The sequence below is a fragment of the Orcinus orca genome, chromosome 12, assembly GCF_937001465.1.
Source record: "Orcinus orca chromosome 12, mOrcOrc1.1, whole genome shotgun sequence".
In the NCBI taxonomy this organism is placed as follows: domain Eukaryota; kingdom Metazoa; phylum Chordata; class Mammalia; order Artiodactyla; family Delphinidae; genus Orcinus; species Orcinus orca.
In genome coordinates, this window is record NC_064570.1 from 26,560,060 (window position 1) to 26,576,357 (window position 16,298).

The 16,298-nt window shown below is 39.0% G+C and overlaps 1 protein-coding gene across 4 annotated transcripts in view; it reads left to right on the forward strand.

The window, feature by feature from the left end:
* Positions 1-16,298, forward strand: part of MAP3K5 (mitogen-activated protein kinase kinase kinase 5) — a 210,953-nt gene that overhangs the window by 159,427 nt on the left and 35,228 nt on the right. For all 4 annotated transcript variants that reach the window (XM_004263783.4, XM_033406517.2, XM_049695571.1 and 1 more), the window contains 4 exons: positions 5,038-5,171; positions 12,425-12,552; positions 13,201-13,337; positions 14,261-14,366. In XM_004263783.4, the coding sequence (XP_004263831.1) occupies positions 5,038-5,171; positions 12,425-12,552; positions 13,201-13,337; positions 14,261-14,366 (505 nt within the window). The remainder of the gene's footprint in view (positions 1-5,037; positions 5,172-12,424; positions 12,553-13,200; positions 13,338-14,260; positions 14,367-16,298) is intronic.

A 16,298-nucleotide genomic window follows, 5' to 3' on the forward strand; every position in this document is an offset into this window, starting at 1 on the left:
TGAGGCAAGAGCAGTGAGGATTAACCTGGTGGCATTTGGCAATCAGTTTGATGTGGGGAGTAAGGGAAAGGGAAGAATGGAGTCTAAGATGGCCAAGAGATGTCTACTGTATGCTTGAATAAGTGAATGGGTATTCATTGGATATTGACAATATGCTGGAACATCTTTACAGTACTGGTGTTTGGAACCAGAACTAAGAACTAAGATGCAGCTCTCATGCTGTAAAAGGATTTTCCTTCACCATTGGCAGTAGAAGGAACAGAAAACCTGGAACCTGATGAGCTGGTTTAAACCACTGCTCTGACATACTTTCAGTGGAAGATACTTTTGATCATTTGTAAATTGGAGCTAATCATAGACCTTCCCTACTATGACAAAGGCTTATTATGACCATCAAATGAGGTAGGTTATTGAAAGCTGTTTTTTTTTTCTTTTAATTATAGTGCATTATAATAATGTAAGGTGGTGGTAGTACTAGGTTCAGTGTACAGGTTTCCGTCCCTTTGATAGACACACTGGCGAAGATGAGCTACTTTGGTGATGGTCCCTGTCCTGCCTCCTGCCAGCCTGGGTCCTGGCTGGTAGAGTTCCGGCATGCATGGTACAGCATGGCAGAAGTCCGGGCCACAGGAGTTGGGTGTAGAGACTTGGACTCCTTCAAGTGGAATTTTTGGACTATGTTTACTGCCTCTTTGCTGGAGTTTTATCTTAGTGTGGGGAAATTGCTAAATGATCCCTGTTTCCTATTCTCTCATCCTGTAAACATATCTAGTTTTCTCCTCTGGTCTAAGACAGCCTTCAACCATTAGGTAGCTAGGAGTATTCTCTATTGTACATTGGGTACAGTGTTGCCACCGGGCAAGTAGACACCTGTCTTCCAAAGCTTGGCCTCTTTCCTCTGCCAAAGAAGGGTCTACAACAGGGAGACCAGTGCTCACCCAGTCCTAGCATGTGGTCATAGCTTTCCCCAAAAGCGTACAGCCTGATTGCCTTCTGTCAAGGCCTGGAAACCTATTGGAAACAAATAAACAAGCTGGTAACAGTATGCCCCCATATTCCTCATCCTCTGTGACAGTGGTGTCTCAAGTTGAGAGTGTATACCCCAGAGAGTTCACCGAGTAATCTGATTACCTACTTTGTAGGTAATTTGTCCTTGTTATCTCTGCTTTCTTTTATGATCTTCTCTTTGCCTTTCATATTTTGTAGTTTCCCTATATCATATCTGAGTGTGAATTTATTTTTATTTCTCCTACTTAGGGCTCAACTTCTGGAGGTTAGGTTTGAGTCTGTCTCAAATCTGTCTGGCCTTTTTTAGAGTGTCTTATCCTTTTCTCATGTTTTGGATTTCTTATTTTGTATCTTTATGTTAAATGTACTTATTTTAGAGTTTCAATTTCTTTTATTTTGTGAAGTTTTAGGGATTGATATTTGTCAAATCAGCCAACACTCACTGATGGTGAATTGTTTCATTATATATTTTAAAATTTTGGATTGTGAGCTCAATTTCAGTGGTGCATATTCAGTGAGAATCCTGCATAGCCTGTATTAAGGGAGTCTTCCTTTTAAATGTTTTGCTGTGTTTCTGTTGTCACTCCAGGGATTTCCCAGGCTCAAGACCAATTACGGGTATTAATTATAAGTGTAAATGTGAACTTCAGACGGCATGAGGATCGGCCAATGGTTGGAAGCATTCAGAGGAGACTTGTTTTTGTCAACTCAGAGCTTAGTCTAAGACAGATAAGCTTTCTTTTTGTTTCTCAGTGCAGTGGGCTGACTTCTTTCTAATCTACCATCTCACCATGTTATAGTCCTCAAGGACCCTGGTTTTATGTGTTCCAGCTCTTCACCTTGCATAGGCACAAGGCTTCATTTCCTGTCCCCAATGACCATTAAGACCAAAGTCTCAGATAAGGAATTGGTGAATTGGAGCCCAAAGACCAAATCCAGCCCACCACTTCCCTTGGTAAATAAAGTCTTATTGGAACAAAACCATGCCCATTTGAATGGGCTATTTACAGTGGCAGAGTTGAGTCAATGCCACAGAGATCGTTTGGCTCACAAATCTGAAAATATTCAATATCTGGCCATTTACAGAAAGTGTTTGCCAACCTCTGCCCTAGATTAATAAGTCTGAAAGCCCTGCCCTCATCCCCACCGCTTGGGCTGCAGGGACATCATTTCTTGTGATTATCCCTTTAGTGTTCCTTTACCTCTTAATCTCTAGCTCCTTGAAGTCTTCTTTATGTTTTTATAAGCCTGGCTAGGCAATAAAAGTATTTTATTTTATCTAGGTATTTTGGACAGGAACATTTTCTTTTTTTTTTTTTAAGTGATAATGTTTTTTTTAATTTTATTTATTTATTTATTTATTTATTGGCTGCATTGGGTCTTCATTGCTGCGCACAGGCTTTCTCTAGTTGTGGTGAGTGGGGGCTACTCTTCGTTATGGTGTGGAGCACAGGCTCTAGGTGCACGGGCTTCAGTAGTTGTGGCATACGGGCTCTGTAGTTGTGGCTCGTGGGCTCTAGAGCACAGGCTCAGTAGTTGTGGCGCACAGACTTAGTTGCTCCACAGCATGTGGGATCTTCCCGGACCAGGGATCGAACCCGTGTCCCCTGCATTGGCAGGTGGATTCTTAACCACTGCGCCACCAGGGAAGCCCAACATTTTCACATACCTAGCCTACTGTATTGCCAAAACCAGAAACTTATTCTACTGTCTTTGGATAGTAATATATTCTTCTTTTTTGTATTTTCTTGACTGACCACTTAACTTGATCATTTAAAATTTTTCTTTCTTTTCTAATGCAATTCTTTTTTTTTTAACATCTTTATTGGAGTATAATTGCTTTACAGTGGTGTGTTAGTTTCTGCTTTATAACAAAGTGAATCAGCTATACGTATACATATATCCCCATATCTCCTCCCTCTTGCGTCTCCCTCCCACCCTCCCTATCCCACCCCTCTACGTGGACACAAAGCACCAAGCTGATCTCCCTGTGCTATGTAGCTGCTTCCCACTAGCTGTCTATTTTAGATTTGGTAGTGTACATATGTCCATGCCACTCTCTCACTTTGTCCCAGCTTACCCTTCCCCCTCCCCGTGTCCTCAAGTGCATTCCCTATGTCTACGTCTTTATTCCTGTCCTGCCCCTAGGTTCTTCATTACCATTTTCTTTTTAGATTCCATATATATGTGTTAGCATATGGTATTTGTTTTTCTCTTTCTGACTTACTTCACTCTGTTTGACAGTCTCTAGGTCCATCCACCTCACTACAAATAACTCAATTTTGTTTCTTTTTATGGTTGAGTAATATTCCATTGTATATATGTGCCACATCTTCTTTATCCATTCATCTGTCGATGGACACTTAGGTTGCTTCCATGTCCTGGCTATTGTAAATAGGGCTGCAATGAACATTGTGGTACATGACTCTTTTTGAATTATGGTTTTCTCAGCATATATGCCCAGTAGTGGGATTGCTGGGTTGTATGGTAGTTCTATTTTTAGGTTTTTATGGAAGCTCCGTACTGTTCTCCATAGTGTCTATATCTAATGCAATTCTTTAAAGCCATGAAATTTTTCATCTCCTTGTCATTCTTTTCAACTATTTTGTAATTCCCATGATCATTTACTTTTTAATCCCTTGATAATTTTAAACTGTAATAGTCAGTTTTCAAACATAGTTTTTGGCTATCTTATTTTTAATATCTTATAGTCAAAGATCATGGTTTTTATGATAGCTATTCTTTGAAATTTGTCTAAATTTTCTTTGTGGCTTAATATGTGACTAATTATTTTATGTCTTTCATATATGCACAAAAGGAATTTATATCTGGATACAGGGTTCTCTCTGTATTTGTTATACCAAACTTGTTATTTGTGCCATTAGGGTCTCTATTTTGAATTTGTCTGCTAGATATATTGGTTTCTAAAAGAGTTCTATTAAAACCTATTGTGATTTATATTTGTCTATTTTTCTCTGTAATTTTGTCAGCTCTGTATATTTTAAGGCTATGTTGTTAGTGACTGTCAGATCATTATCCTCTTTTGGATGATTATTTTGTTTTAAAGTTAACTTTGCAGGTTTATGAATGTTAGAAATCAGGTTTTTTTTAATGGCTAACTCAAACCCTTTGGTGAGTTGAACCTAGCTATATGCTGCCAGTTTTATACTCTAGCAAAATGTAGACAAAAGAAGGAGCCTGTGCTTATGGTCTCCCCTGCTGGTTTGTAGTTTTACATTGGGTTTCTACAGACACTTGGCTTGATCATTTGCTGACCCTGAATCCTGTAGTTTAAGTTTACAACAAAAGATGTGCCTTTCTGGGTGATACCTCCAGGTCTGAGAAGGTCCCTCCCTACCAAATGTCACTATACCCCTTTCATTTGATCCATTTTCCATATTCAACTGACACGCTTGATGCTTTGGGGTTTAGGGCTGTAAATATTTCCTTTTTACATCAAAAATGAAATGTTTCCTTCATTTTTATTTTTAAAATGTCTTAATCTTGGGGAATTGGGAATCGGGGCTGAAGTACAAATAATCCTTACTTTATTATTGTCAACCAGTAGGACCTCAAAATTTTCCTCTTAAGCAAAGCCTTTCAGTGGTTTTATTCCCCTGGCAGAGCGTGAAATACTTTCATAGTACCAAAAGCTGAAAAACAAAAGAAAGGTTAATGAGATGTGATAGCTATTGATAGACATTGATGCTAATCATACTCATCTCCAGAATCAATGAAAACCAGGACTCAGTGGGTAGAAAACTCCAAGTGGGCTTTTGGAGAAGCACCTTTACAGATTTAAATACAGTCCCCCCTCTATTCATAGCAGTTGTGAAAATATGAACACACTACGCTCTATGTTGAGTCTGTATTTTGGTTCTTGAAGCTGCTGCTTTGAACTTCGTCTTATTCTTTCCCTTGTTAAAGCCATTTGCTAAAATAAGAAAAAATGCTCTTGGAAAAAGTTGATGTTTAAAATGTGGACTGCAACTAATTTTCAATCTTCTCTCCCCCTTTTTCCTTTTGTAGTATGACTATGAATATGACGAAAATGGTGACAGAGTCGTTTTAGGAAAAGGCACTTATGGGATAGTTTATGCAGGTCGAGATATGAGCAACCAAGTCAGAATCGCCATTAAGGAAATCCCAGAGAGAGATAGCAGGTACAGTAATTGTGACTAATGAAAGCTGTTTTCTAAGGTATTTTGGTTGTTAATAGCATTTTAAAAAATATTTTGGTAATATTCTAATTAATGAAACTCTGTCTGAAAACTCCATGGCTTTAGTTAGCTCCCTCTGAGGCTTAGCTGCTGCATCGTTCAGTGATTCAAGCACAACACTTTAGTGGGGAAGGATGGCATCTCCGAGGTAACAAGGACAGGACTTTCAAAGAGAAGAAGAGAGAATAGTCCTGCGTGTGTTGGGCTCAGGTTATGTTGGATCATGGTTGGTTTATTATCTAGATAGATGGGGAATAAGCATCAGCAGAAATGGTTTGAACCAGGGGTTCCAATTTCCGGTCAGACATGTAATGACGTTGGAAGTCAGCACTCCGTCCTAAACAGCAAGTGGAGAGCTGAACAAACTGAGAAATCAACAACTCTTACTTTTTCCGAGCTGTTGGAAAAGCGACGTCAGAGGACAAACCACCGCCCCCCACATTGGAGACACAGTTGTAGGGCAGAAGCCCTATCAGATCCTCACAAAGAATGTCAGAGAAAGTCCCCTTCCCCAGGCTTCCTGCGGAGGTAGAGGGGAAATAACCATTTGGAAATACACCTGTTCTTAACAAGGCCTGCCCTCAAGAGAAACTATTCTACCAGAGCCTAAACTCTGTGTCATCAGAGCCTAACTAACCTAAGGGAAGAGACATGCCCAACTCCAGGCCCCTCTAGCCATCCTATTCCACCGAAGCGGCGACTGAGAAACATTTGTGAAGTTCACAGCTCAGCAGTGCAGGCTCTCTAAAAGACAAGAGACTAATTCACAAAACCACAGAACAATGCTTCCCCTCACCCCACACCTCAACACCATACCACTAAAGGTCTATTTAGCAGAGTTCTTTTTACCTAATACATCATGTCCAGATTTCCACAGCTTTTTTTGTTTGTTTGTTTTGGGTTTTTTTACAAAGCATGCTGAAAGGCAGCAAATACAGTTTGAAGACACAGAGCAGGCATTAGAACCAGACTCAGATATGACAGGGATGTTGGAATTATCAGACTGGCAAATTTAAAACAACTGTGATTAATACGCTAAGGGCTCTACTGGAAAAAGTAGAAAACATTCAAGAACAGATGTCAGTGTAAATGGAGAGATGGAAATGCTAAGAAAGAATGGAAAAGAAATGCTAGAGGTGAAAAACACTGTAACAGAAATGAGTTTGAGGATATGTTGATACAAACATTCGAAACTGATAAGCAAAGAGAAAAAAAGACTGAAAAAATTGAACAGAACATCCAAAAACTGTGAGTTGACTATAAAAGGTGTGACATACCTAAAGGGAATACCAGAAAGAAAAGAGAAGGAGAAGAAATATTTGAGGAAATGGTTTGAACCACACATAATGGGGCCTTGAGGAAGATGGAATGGTTTTTAGGAACAAGAAAGTTGTGCGGGGAGCAGGACAGCTGTGGTGGCAGGGTTATCTGTTGCTCCATGCTCCAGTGCTCTGTCCTACCATTTGTTTCTCCAAACAACAATTCTCTCTTCTCTCAATCTCATGATTTCTGCTGCCTCATAGCTTTTCTTACGGCTTCTCTTTGTAAGGTAGCTGCTCCTACAATCAATTATTTACATTTTCTACATGTTGTGGATTCAGACTCTGAAAGAGAGAGAATTGGATTGAGTCTCTTGTTGCAACATTTCTTATTCGGCCAAACTTCAATGCTGGGCTACATCATGGATTTATTTTGGCTGCCCCTCAAGTTCACGGTATTTGGCCACCGTGGTACAGTCACATGATTGGCTTTCTTCAGAAAGGCCACTCCTATGTTTACCCAACCTCTCCACTTGTAAATCTAAAAGGCACCTCAAGGTTAACATGGCCCAAGCTGAACCATGGAGTTTTTACCCTCAAATGTACTTGACCTGCAGGATTCCCTATCTCAGTTAATCTCACCCCACCCATCCAGGTGTTGAGGCTACTAGAATTCATTTGGATTCCTCTCTGTCTCAGTTTATGTTACTCCATCATAAGTTCTACTGTTGTCTCAACCTCTAATGCTTTCTGAATTTTTCCACTCTTTCCCATCACCAGTCTAAGCCTTCGGGTTTCCCACGCAGACTCCTTACTGCAACTGATTCATAACTAGTCTCTGCATTTGAGGTAGGAGATAGATGGGCCCCTGGGCTGGACAGCTGGTGTTTGTCAAGTGGAGTAAAATTGAAGCCTTGTTTTCCCTAGACACTCGAAGGACAAAATTAGTGGCCGGAGCTGAACTCTGCTGAGGTAAAGAGATAAGATGACCACTCCTAAGGTCAGGGAAAACTTCCCAGTCTGCACATGCACAGGAAGGAAGCCTCCTTGGCGGTCAAAAAGGGAGGGGGCACCACCCCATAATAAGTGTGGACATGCACCCACAGGCCTCTGCAGTGGAATCCATCTTAGCAAAAAATTGTGCACGCATGTTGGGGAACAAACAGGTCAGGTGTGAAAAAAGAAACAAGGTAATTGGCCAAAGGTAAACAAAGACCTGGAAGGACTGTCCTATATGAGTGATTTAAATCACCTCTTTACTGCACTCCTCCTCTTTAGAGAGGACGCCTGTACCCTTTCTCTCTGGGTGTGTATTTCTGCCTTGCTTCTGTCTTAAATAAACAAATGGTTCTTAGTGTGCTCTCCCACTTGTTGTGCTGTGTCTCTAATAATAAACTTTGTGCCTGTTTTACAGTTTTTGCCTCCTTGAAACATTCTTGCTTTCAAACGGGGACAAGAACCAGGGGAACTTTGCTTCTAGCCTCTAGCCCCTGGTGGACTAGCAGCTAGGATTCCTGGTTTTCATCCAGGCTACCCAGGTTCGACTTCTGTGTAGAGAACTAAGATCTCTTCAAGCCCGCTCACTGCTGGCTCTCCAAGATCACTTCACTCTTTCCTCCACTCCTACTCCACCCTTCCAGAACCCTTAGCATAGACATCTGCCTCCCTCTGGGGCCTCACCTTCTCTATTGCAGCCACGCTGTCCTCTCTCTGTCCATCAGGCCCACCAAGGCTCAGTCCCCAGATTTTGGCAGGATTGCCTCATTTTCATCAGTTAGGTCCCAGTTCAATTCTCAGGCCCTCAGAGACGCCTTCTCTGATTACCCCAAGCTGAAAAAAAACACCTTTCTTTCCCATGCATCCAGTGTCCCAGGCCTCAGCTCTCTTTCTGCTTCTCCATCCTTAGTCTCCATCCTTGGTGCATGACTGTGACAAGGGGCCACTGTGCCTTCAGCCTCCATATCTGCATTCCAGGCAGGAAGAGGAAAAAGGAAAACAAAGTTTCTCAGAAATGTCCAGCATACTTTCGCTTCTGTTTCATTGGCCAAAAGTGGACACCCATAACTACAAAGGAGGCTAGAAACTCCATAGCTTTTAAGTTGGCCAGTTGTTTCTCCAAACAAAATCATAAAAAGAGGGAAGAACAGATATTAGATAGGCAGACAGTAAATTCAATTTTATGTTTTCTGTGGTATTTTTGCAGTTTCCCCTTGGTTAGTTCATGAGACATATATATGAGTTCTTACGGGATGGTGATAGAAACTATTCATTAAATACCTAAGGGAATATACATAAATTTGTCATATTAAAATTTTTGTTAAATATTCCTATATGTTCTTAAGTATTATATACATAGAGTGGATTTTTAAGCAATACAAGATTTTAAAGTGTTGTCACTATCAAATTGCTGCAGCAAGCTCACTAATCTGCAGCAACATCACCTCCTTTCCCACCACCAGATAAATTTAAATAGGTACTTGGAAGGAAACCACTTTTAAAACTATCTTTGTAGCTTAAGTTTATTCAGCTGCCACTGTGCACACACAGAGTACACCAACACCAATAAAGATCCATTTGGTATAATATGGGTTGTTTGAAAATACTTGCGTGACAAGCCCTTCTCTTGAACAACTAGTGTGGGACATCTTTTTGTGACCTCTAAAAGAAGATTGCAGTGAAGTCTATCATGTTATTGTGAGATACAGCACACAAAGGTATTTCCACCTTTGTGACCTGGAGAGGTTTTTTTCAGGTTGCTTTTGGTAGCAGTTACAAAGGATAATTGCTAAGATGGTAGAATGGGTATGAATAATGCGTAATCCAGCATATAGTAACCACTGCCATCTGTGGTGAAGGATCATAGCAACAAAAACAGCTTCTTCTGTGTTTCCCTCACATTCTAAAAACGCTTCGTTAGAGCATCACAGTCGTCGTAAGAGCGAGCTGGCGCATTTTACGGACACTCTGATAGTCTGTCTCAGCTAGTTGTTCATCTCAGGTTGGCTTCCGCTAACATTCTACACACCCCTCAACTATTAACTTAGATCAGGTATTTCCACCCAGCTGTATACTAGAGCCATTTGGGGAACTTTACTGATACTCAGGCCCCTACCCCTCAGAATTCTGGGGTGGGTCGTGGGCATTGATATTTTTAAAAATCCTTCCGGGAGATACAAATGTCCAGCCGAGGTTGGGAACCACTGCTTTGGATGGTTGTAGTGGGAATTTGACTCAGCAGAGGTGCTCTGGAGACATGTATGACTTAATAATTTTTCAAAACTAAATGCGTGTATCTCTATCTGTACCATTTCTTCTTTCCATTGTCACAGCTAATTGAGAAGAAACAGGATTTTTTTTGTAATTCCTGTAGATGAACATTGCTTATTGACCTGAGCAAATTATAATTTCATGCTAATTCAGTGCTTGATACTTAAACTTTCACTTACATTTAGTGAGAATTGCTAGGTGTTACTAATCATTTCCATATTGGAGAAAAGTTCTTTTTCTTAGCCAGGATGAATCCTGACTATTATTGTAACTTTGAGCTATCCTTTGGTTACGTAAGGAGGAGTGTGTGTAGTACATTTGTTTCTCCAGGATCTTATATTTAAACATTTATGATTGATATTTAATAGAGTGTCAGGGGTGGGAGCCCTTTAATTGTCATAAACTGAGTTAGCCTCTTGCTTCAGATAATTTAGGCATCTTGATCTACCAAATCTATAGAATTGGCCCAATATTGCCACTATTTTATTTCATGCATATCAAGAGCAATCTTAGTAATTAGTGTTAATAAATTGTTTTAAACTCCATGGAAAAAGTAACTTGTAAATGTCTACATAGTTGAGAGTCATTACGTAAGGATCTTCTTGGTAACACTGGTATTTCTTGTGTTAACTCATTCAAGCAATATTCAAAATGGTGTTGTCCCTAATTGATACCTTGTTAAGGGGGTTAGTTTAATACCAGCCTTTAGTTCCTAGAGCAATTCTAAAGAAAACTAAAATTAGTAAAAAATCTAATATACAAGTCAATTTTTTGTTGTTGTTGGCAGCTTTCTGAGTAATATTTCACAGAATAGAAAAGTTTGTTTAAATTAAATGAATTTGTAAGAATTCCCTGGCAGTCCAGTGGTTAGGACTCAGCGCTTTCACTGCCAGAGCCTGGGTTCAATCCCTGGTCAGGGAACTAAGATCCACAAGCTTGGCAGCATGGCCAATAAATAAATAAGTAAACAAATTTGTAAAATATATTTTAAAATTAATTAAATGAATTTGGGTTTTTTGTAACCTACTAATATATTATTCAATACTAACTGATTCTAGTATTTCTTACTGGCATTCAAAAAAAATCCGTTCTCCTTATATGGATTTGCCATTATAAGATCTGAGCATTTCTTACATGTAGAACTGAAGCAAATTATGAGGCAGTACACTTGTATTTTATGTTTTAGTGGTTAATGCCTTTCATACCTGTAGCCTCCATTGTACGACAGAAAAAAATTAGGGAATAGCTTTGAGTCTCTGTTTATGTTTATCGTTGCTGACATCCTACCACAGTTAGTTATACAATAATTATAGTAATATAATATATGATGGTATATTAATATTCAGGATTGTTAAGCGCCTACAAACTTCATAGTACTTCAGATAATCATCAAAAGTGTTGTTCTGATTCCACATATATGCATTAATATATAATATTTGTTTTTCTCTTTCTGACTTCACTCTGTATGATGATCTTATTTACAAAGCAGAAATAGAGACACAGATGTAGAGAACAAACATGGACACCAAGCGGGGAAAGTGGAGGGTGGGGGGAAGGGGATGGGATGAGTTGGGAGATTGGGATTGACATGTATACACTAATATGTATAAAATAGATAACTAATAAGAACTTGCTGTATAAAAAATACATAAAATTCAAAAAAAATGTATGGGTACCAAAGGGGAAGGGGGGGATGAATTGGGAGATTGGGATTGACATATATACACTATTGATATTATATATAAAATAGGTAACAAGTGAGAACCTACTGTATAGCACAGGGAACTCTGCTCTGTGCTCTGTGGTGACCTAAATGGGAAGGAAATACAAAAAAGAGGGGATATATGTATATGTATAGCTGATTCACTTTGCTGTACAGTAGACACTAACACAATATTGTAAGGCAACTATACTCCAACAAAAATTTAAAAAAAAAAAAGTGTTGTTCTGTCTGTTCTAGAAATACAAAACACTTTCATCTTATAATTTGATAAAGCAGTATATACCAAGTACATGATTTTGAGGTCTGGTCTAAAACTGGTCTTTCAGTATGGAGGCTCGGTTAGGATTGGGTAAAAAAATTATGATAGAATAGAATTGGATAGAACAGAATCAAGGAGGCTTGGCATATAATGGTTTTATGTTTTCTACTGAAGAGTTGCTGGGCCTTTCAGTAAGTTCTGGAATGAATATTAAAATTATTTGCAATTTTTATCTTCCTGAGCAAGAATCTCCTGGAATAATAAGCTTATGAAGCCAGTGGAATAGAAGGTCATGTTAATGTGGACAGTGAGCTGTGTGGATGATTTCAATTTTCCTGGGTTCAAATCTTAGCTCTTTCACTTACTAGCCTCGAGATCTTGGGCAGGTTAGTTATCCTCTCTGTGAATCAATTTCCTTATCTGTAACATGGACATCTTAGTAGTACCTTCTCATGGGCTTGTTGTGAGAAATGAGTTAATATATACAGAAGACCTAGAACAGTACCTGACACATTTCCCCTTAGACCCTACCAGGGTTCCAACTTCACAGAATTTATGTGATGAGAAATAAAGGCCTTAGATGGTCATATTTGATTTCATATATGGGAATTTTCCATTTGTATTGCTTAAATTTTTACACAAAAGTTTGGCTACATAATTAGCTCACTGGCATTTGCATGTCTTTCAGATACTCCCAGCCCCTACATGAAGAAATAGCACTGCATAAGCATCTGAAGCACAAAAATATTGTTCAGTATCTGGGCTCTTTCAGTGAGAATGGTTTCATTAAAATCTTCATGGAGCAGGTCCCAGGGGGTAAGAGATGGTTTTCTTTCTTTAAAAAGTGTAAGTTTCTTCTATGTATAAATAAGCTACAAGGATATATTGTACAACACAGGGATTATAGCCAATATTTTATAACTATAAATGGAATGTAACCTTTAAAAATTATGAATCACTATGTTGTACACCTGAAACTTATATAATATGGTACATCAACTATATCTCAATAAAAATAAATAAATAAAGTATAGGAAAACCTCAGAAAACAACTTACTTAAAAAAATATATGTTTCTAGGGCCTTGAAGAGGAGTAAAATTGAATGGGATTTACTAGTTTACAGGTCTTAATTTGTCTAAATGTACAGAAAAATTTGACATATGACATTACCTTACCGTTTATCAGGGGACAATAAATAAGTATCAGAACTGTTTTTGTATCAATCATCGTGACTTGGATTAAGGTTAGCGAACTGAGTGGTCTTTGACTGTGTTTGATAATGACCATCTTCAGAGCAGGGACACTTTCCTATTTATATTTGAGCCCAAGTACTGTATCTAGTATAGTACCTGGGCCACTGTTAATAACCAATAAATTTTAGCTTAAATTCATGGTACATTATTAATGTGCTTTAAAGAATTCATTTGGATAAGATTTTATCCACTGTCTCTCCCTACTTACAGGAAGTCTTTCAGCTCTCCTTCGTTCCAAATGGGGCCCACTGAAAGACAACGAGCAAACAATTGGCTTTTATACCAAGCAAATACTGGAAGGATTAAAATACCTCCATGACAATCAGATAGTTCACCGGGATATAAAGGTAGGATGAGCTAGGATTCATTCTCCTAAGTTCCCTGATGAGTAATTGTTTTATTTGCAAAAGTCATATTGTCTTATGGGTAGCAATTTGGAATGATAAGTAAATCCTAGAAACAGCAGAAATATATCACTCTGCCCTGAGTCAGTTATTGATATTCATGTCTTATCTCTTCTACTCAAGGAATAAACCCCTTAACCATGTTCAACCAAAAAAGATTCAGTTTGCACTATATGCCTGGCCCTGTTTCAGGTGCCCTGTGGGACTGGTGGCTCAGCAGAACAAAGTTAAACAGGATATGGTCCTTGCTCCCGAGAGGCTTACAGGCTGGTTAATCTTTGTATACTTACTACTCAGTAAATATTTGTTCAATTAATGGATGAATAGTTAGAAGGAAAAAATAAAATCCCCACTTCTCACAAGTATCATATACTCATGTGTTGAACTAAAATTAGATAATTTATGAAATTCTCCTTAAAAAGGGAAGATTCAGAACTAGTAAATTTATGACAAAGTCTGGACTATTGAAAGTAAGTTAATATTACTACCCTAAAACCAACCCAAATACCCATTTATTTGTGCTGCCCCTAAATATTCCAGGAAAAAAGTAAAACAACATAGAAAAGAAAGGAAAGTGATTGAGAAGTTAAAAATATTGTAAGTTATCATACCCATATCACACACAAATAGCCCCTACTATCTGTAAACCTCGTTTGACCTTGTGACCTGAGTAGCAGATTGTGAACTGATAATATGTAAACGAAAGTGGTGTCGAGAATTCACTACTGAGATTAACTATTAAGGAAGAGTATACAATCAGTGTCCTTTTTGCTGTAAGGACACCTTTACTTACTAGACTTTCAAGCCAACAACAAACAATATTGGAAGAAAGATAACATTTTTGATTAAAATTCTCTCTTCTCTAGGGTGACAATGTGTTGATTAATACCTATAGTGGTGTTCTCAAGATCTCTGATTTCGGGACATCAAAGAGGCTTGCTGGCATAAATCCATGTACTGAAACTTTTACTGGTATGTTTTTGCAATGATGATAGAGACCTTATGTAATTAAAGAAATAATTGCTGCATTTGAGCATAATGTGAGAGAGAAATTTAGTCTGTGTTCTCACCAACATTAATGTTGATATCTTTTGATGCCCTGAAAAATGTTATAGAGAATTTGATCTGGCCCATTTCTTACCTGGTATTTATATGACTCGCTCAGGCTCCTGCTTAATGCCGCTGAAGATTTTTTTTTTAACTCTCAATTTGTTATTTGTTTTTCTTTTCATGTCATTACTTCTCTCCTGGTTGGTCTACAACCACTATAATCCCGACAAGATTCCTTTTTTTAACGTTTCTTTAGCCCAGCCTCTCAGTGATTCTTACTTATACTTTAATCATTTCCCATTTGGACTGTGAGTTCCCTCTTTCCTAATCTGTTTACTCCCTGTGGTCTGTTCCCCTACACAGCACATAAATAACTAAGATTTCAATTCAGAAAAAGGAAGTGACTCACTAACTCAGAAGCAGGGTGGGGAGAAAACTTTCCCCGAGAAATTAGGCAATGCAGCTACTGAGCTGCCGCTGGAGCAAAATCCTGGGAGGGTGGAGACAAAGTGATTTCCAAACAGGTGACAGTAGCCAAGAGGAAACAGAGGCTCAGAGAGATTGACTGCCCAACAGTTATGGGGAGGACATCTGGAACTCCAATCCTGCTCTCCACTCCAAGTTTTTACCACTCCATTATTCTGCTAATTCTCTCTCATGAAATGTTAAGTTCTTGTTATTGGGAATTCCCTGGCGGTCAGTGGTTAGGACTCAGTGCTTCCACTGCTTTGGCCCTGGGTTCAATCCCTGGTCAGGGAACTAAGACCCTGCAAGTGGCATGGTGCGGCCAAAAAAAAAAAAAAAAAAAAAAAGATAATGAATTATCTTTGGTCTAATATAAAGCAAAATGGACAGATGTCCCCCTTTCTGAATTCTGTGAGGAGGTGGCATGGCCTCCATTTTGCAGATGAGGAAATTGAGAGAGAGAAGGGACTTCATACCCAGAAGAAACGATAGAACTCAGATTTGTAATCTACCCCTTGTTCTTTGCTTTGATCTTCTTGCCCAGTCCATCTTTCTCTCCACCTTGCTGAAGAATCTGTTCTGGAAGCCTGGAAAGGGGAAAGGAAGAGAGAGAGAAAGTCTATAAGGCTTCGCCTCAGAACATTCAATCAGCAAATTCTCTGACCCCATTCCTACTCTCACGGCAGTGGGTATTTCAGGGCACAGAATTAAACACATTTACAATGTATTTTTTTGAACAAAATAAATTTCATCCTTCTAGCAACTTTAAATATATTTACATTTCTTTTCCTCATACTCCCTCCATTTGGCAAGAGTCACTTTAGATGGTGCCAAGACTCAGTAATTTCTGCAAAGAAAATCCTTACTTTCAGACTCTTGATTTGGTCAAGGTGTTAATTTACTATCTGCTGCTTATCTTTAAAACATTTTTTTTTAATTGCCAGAGAAGTTGTAGTAAAGCAGTCCTCCAGGACCCCTTTGCCTGGACTTCTTGCACTGACCTCTCATGATGTGATGTGTGTGACACATATGCGTGGGTCTGTCTCCAGCGCTGATCACGAGGGCCTGGGGTGTGCAGACCTCACAGCACTTAACTCAGTGCTGGCCAAGGCACAGGTGTAGGCAACCTCTGATGAACTGAGTTGAAAGACAGTGACCTGTGTGACTTCTTCGTGATTTGGTGAGAGGGAAGGCAGCAGCAACTACTCCCTGTGGAGCGCTTACTGCATCCCTGTTAAGTGCATTATATGTTATTTCATTGAAATTCATATATCAGCCCTAATCCTTAGGTATCATTTTCCCAGTCTATGGTGAGAAAATTAAGGTTCAAAGAGGTTAAATAACTTGCCTGAGGTCACAAATCTAGTAAGGAAAAGAGCTGCAATTCAA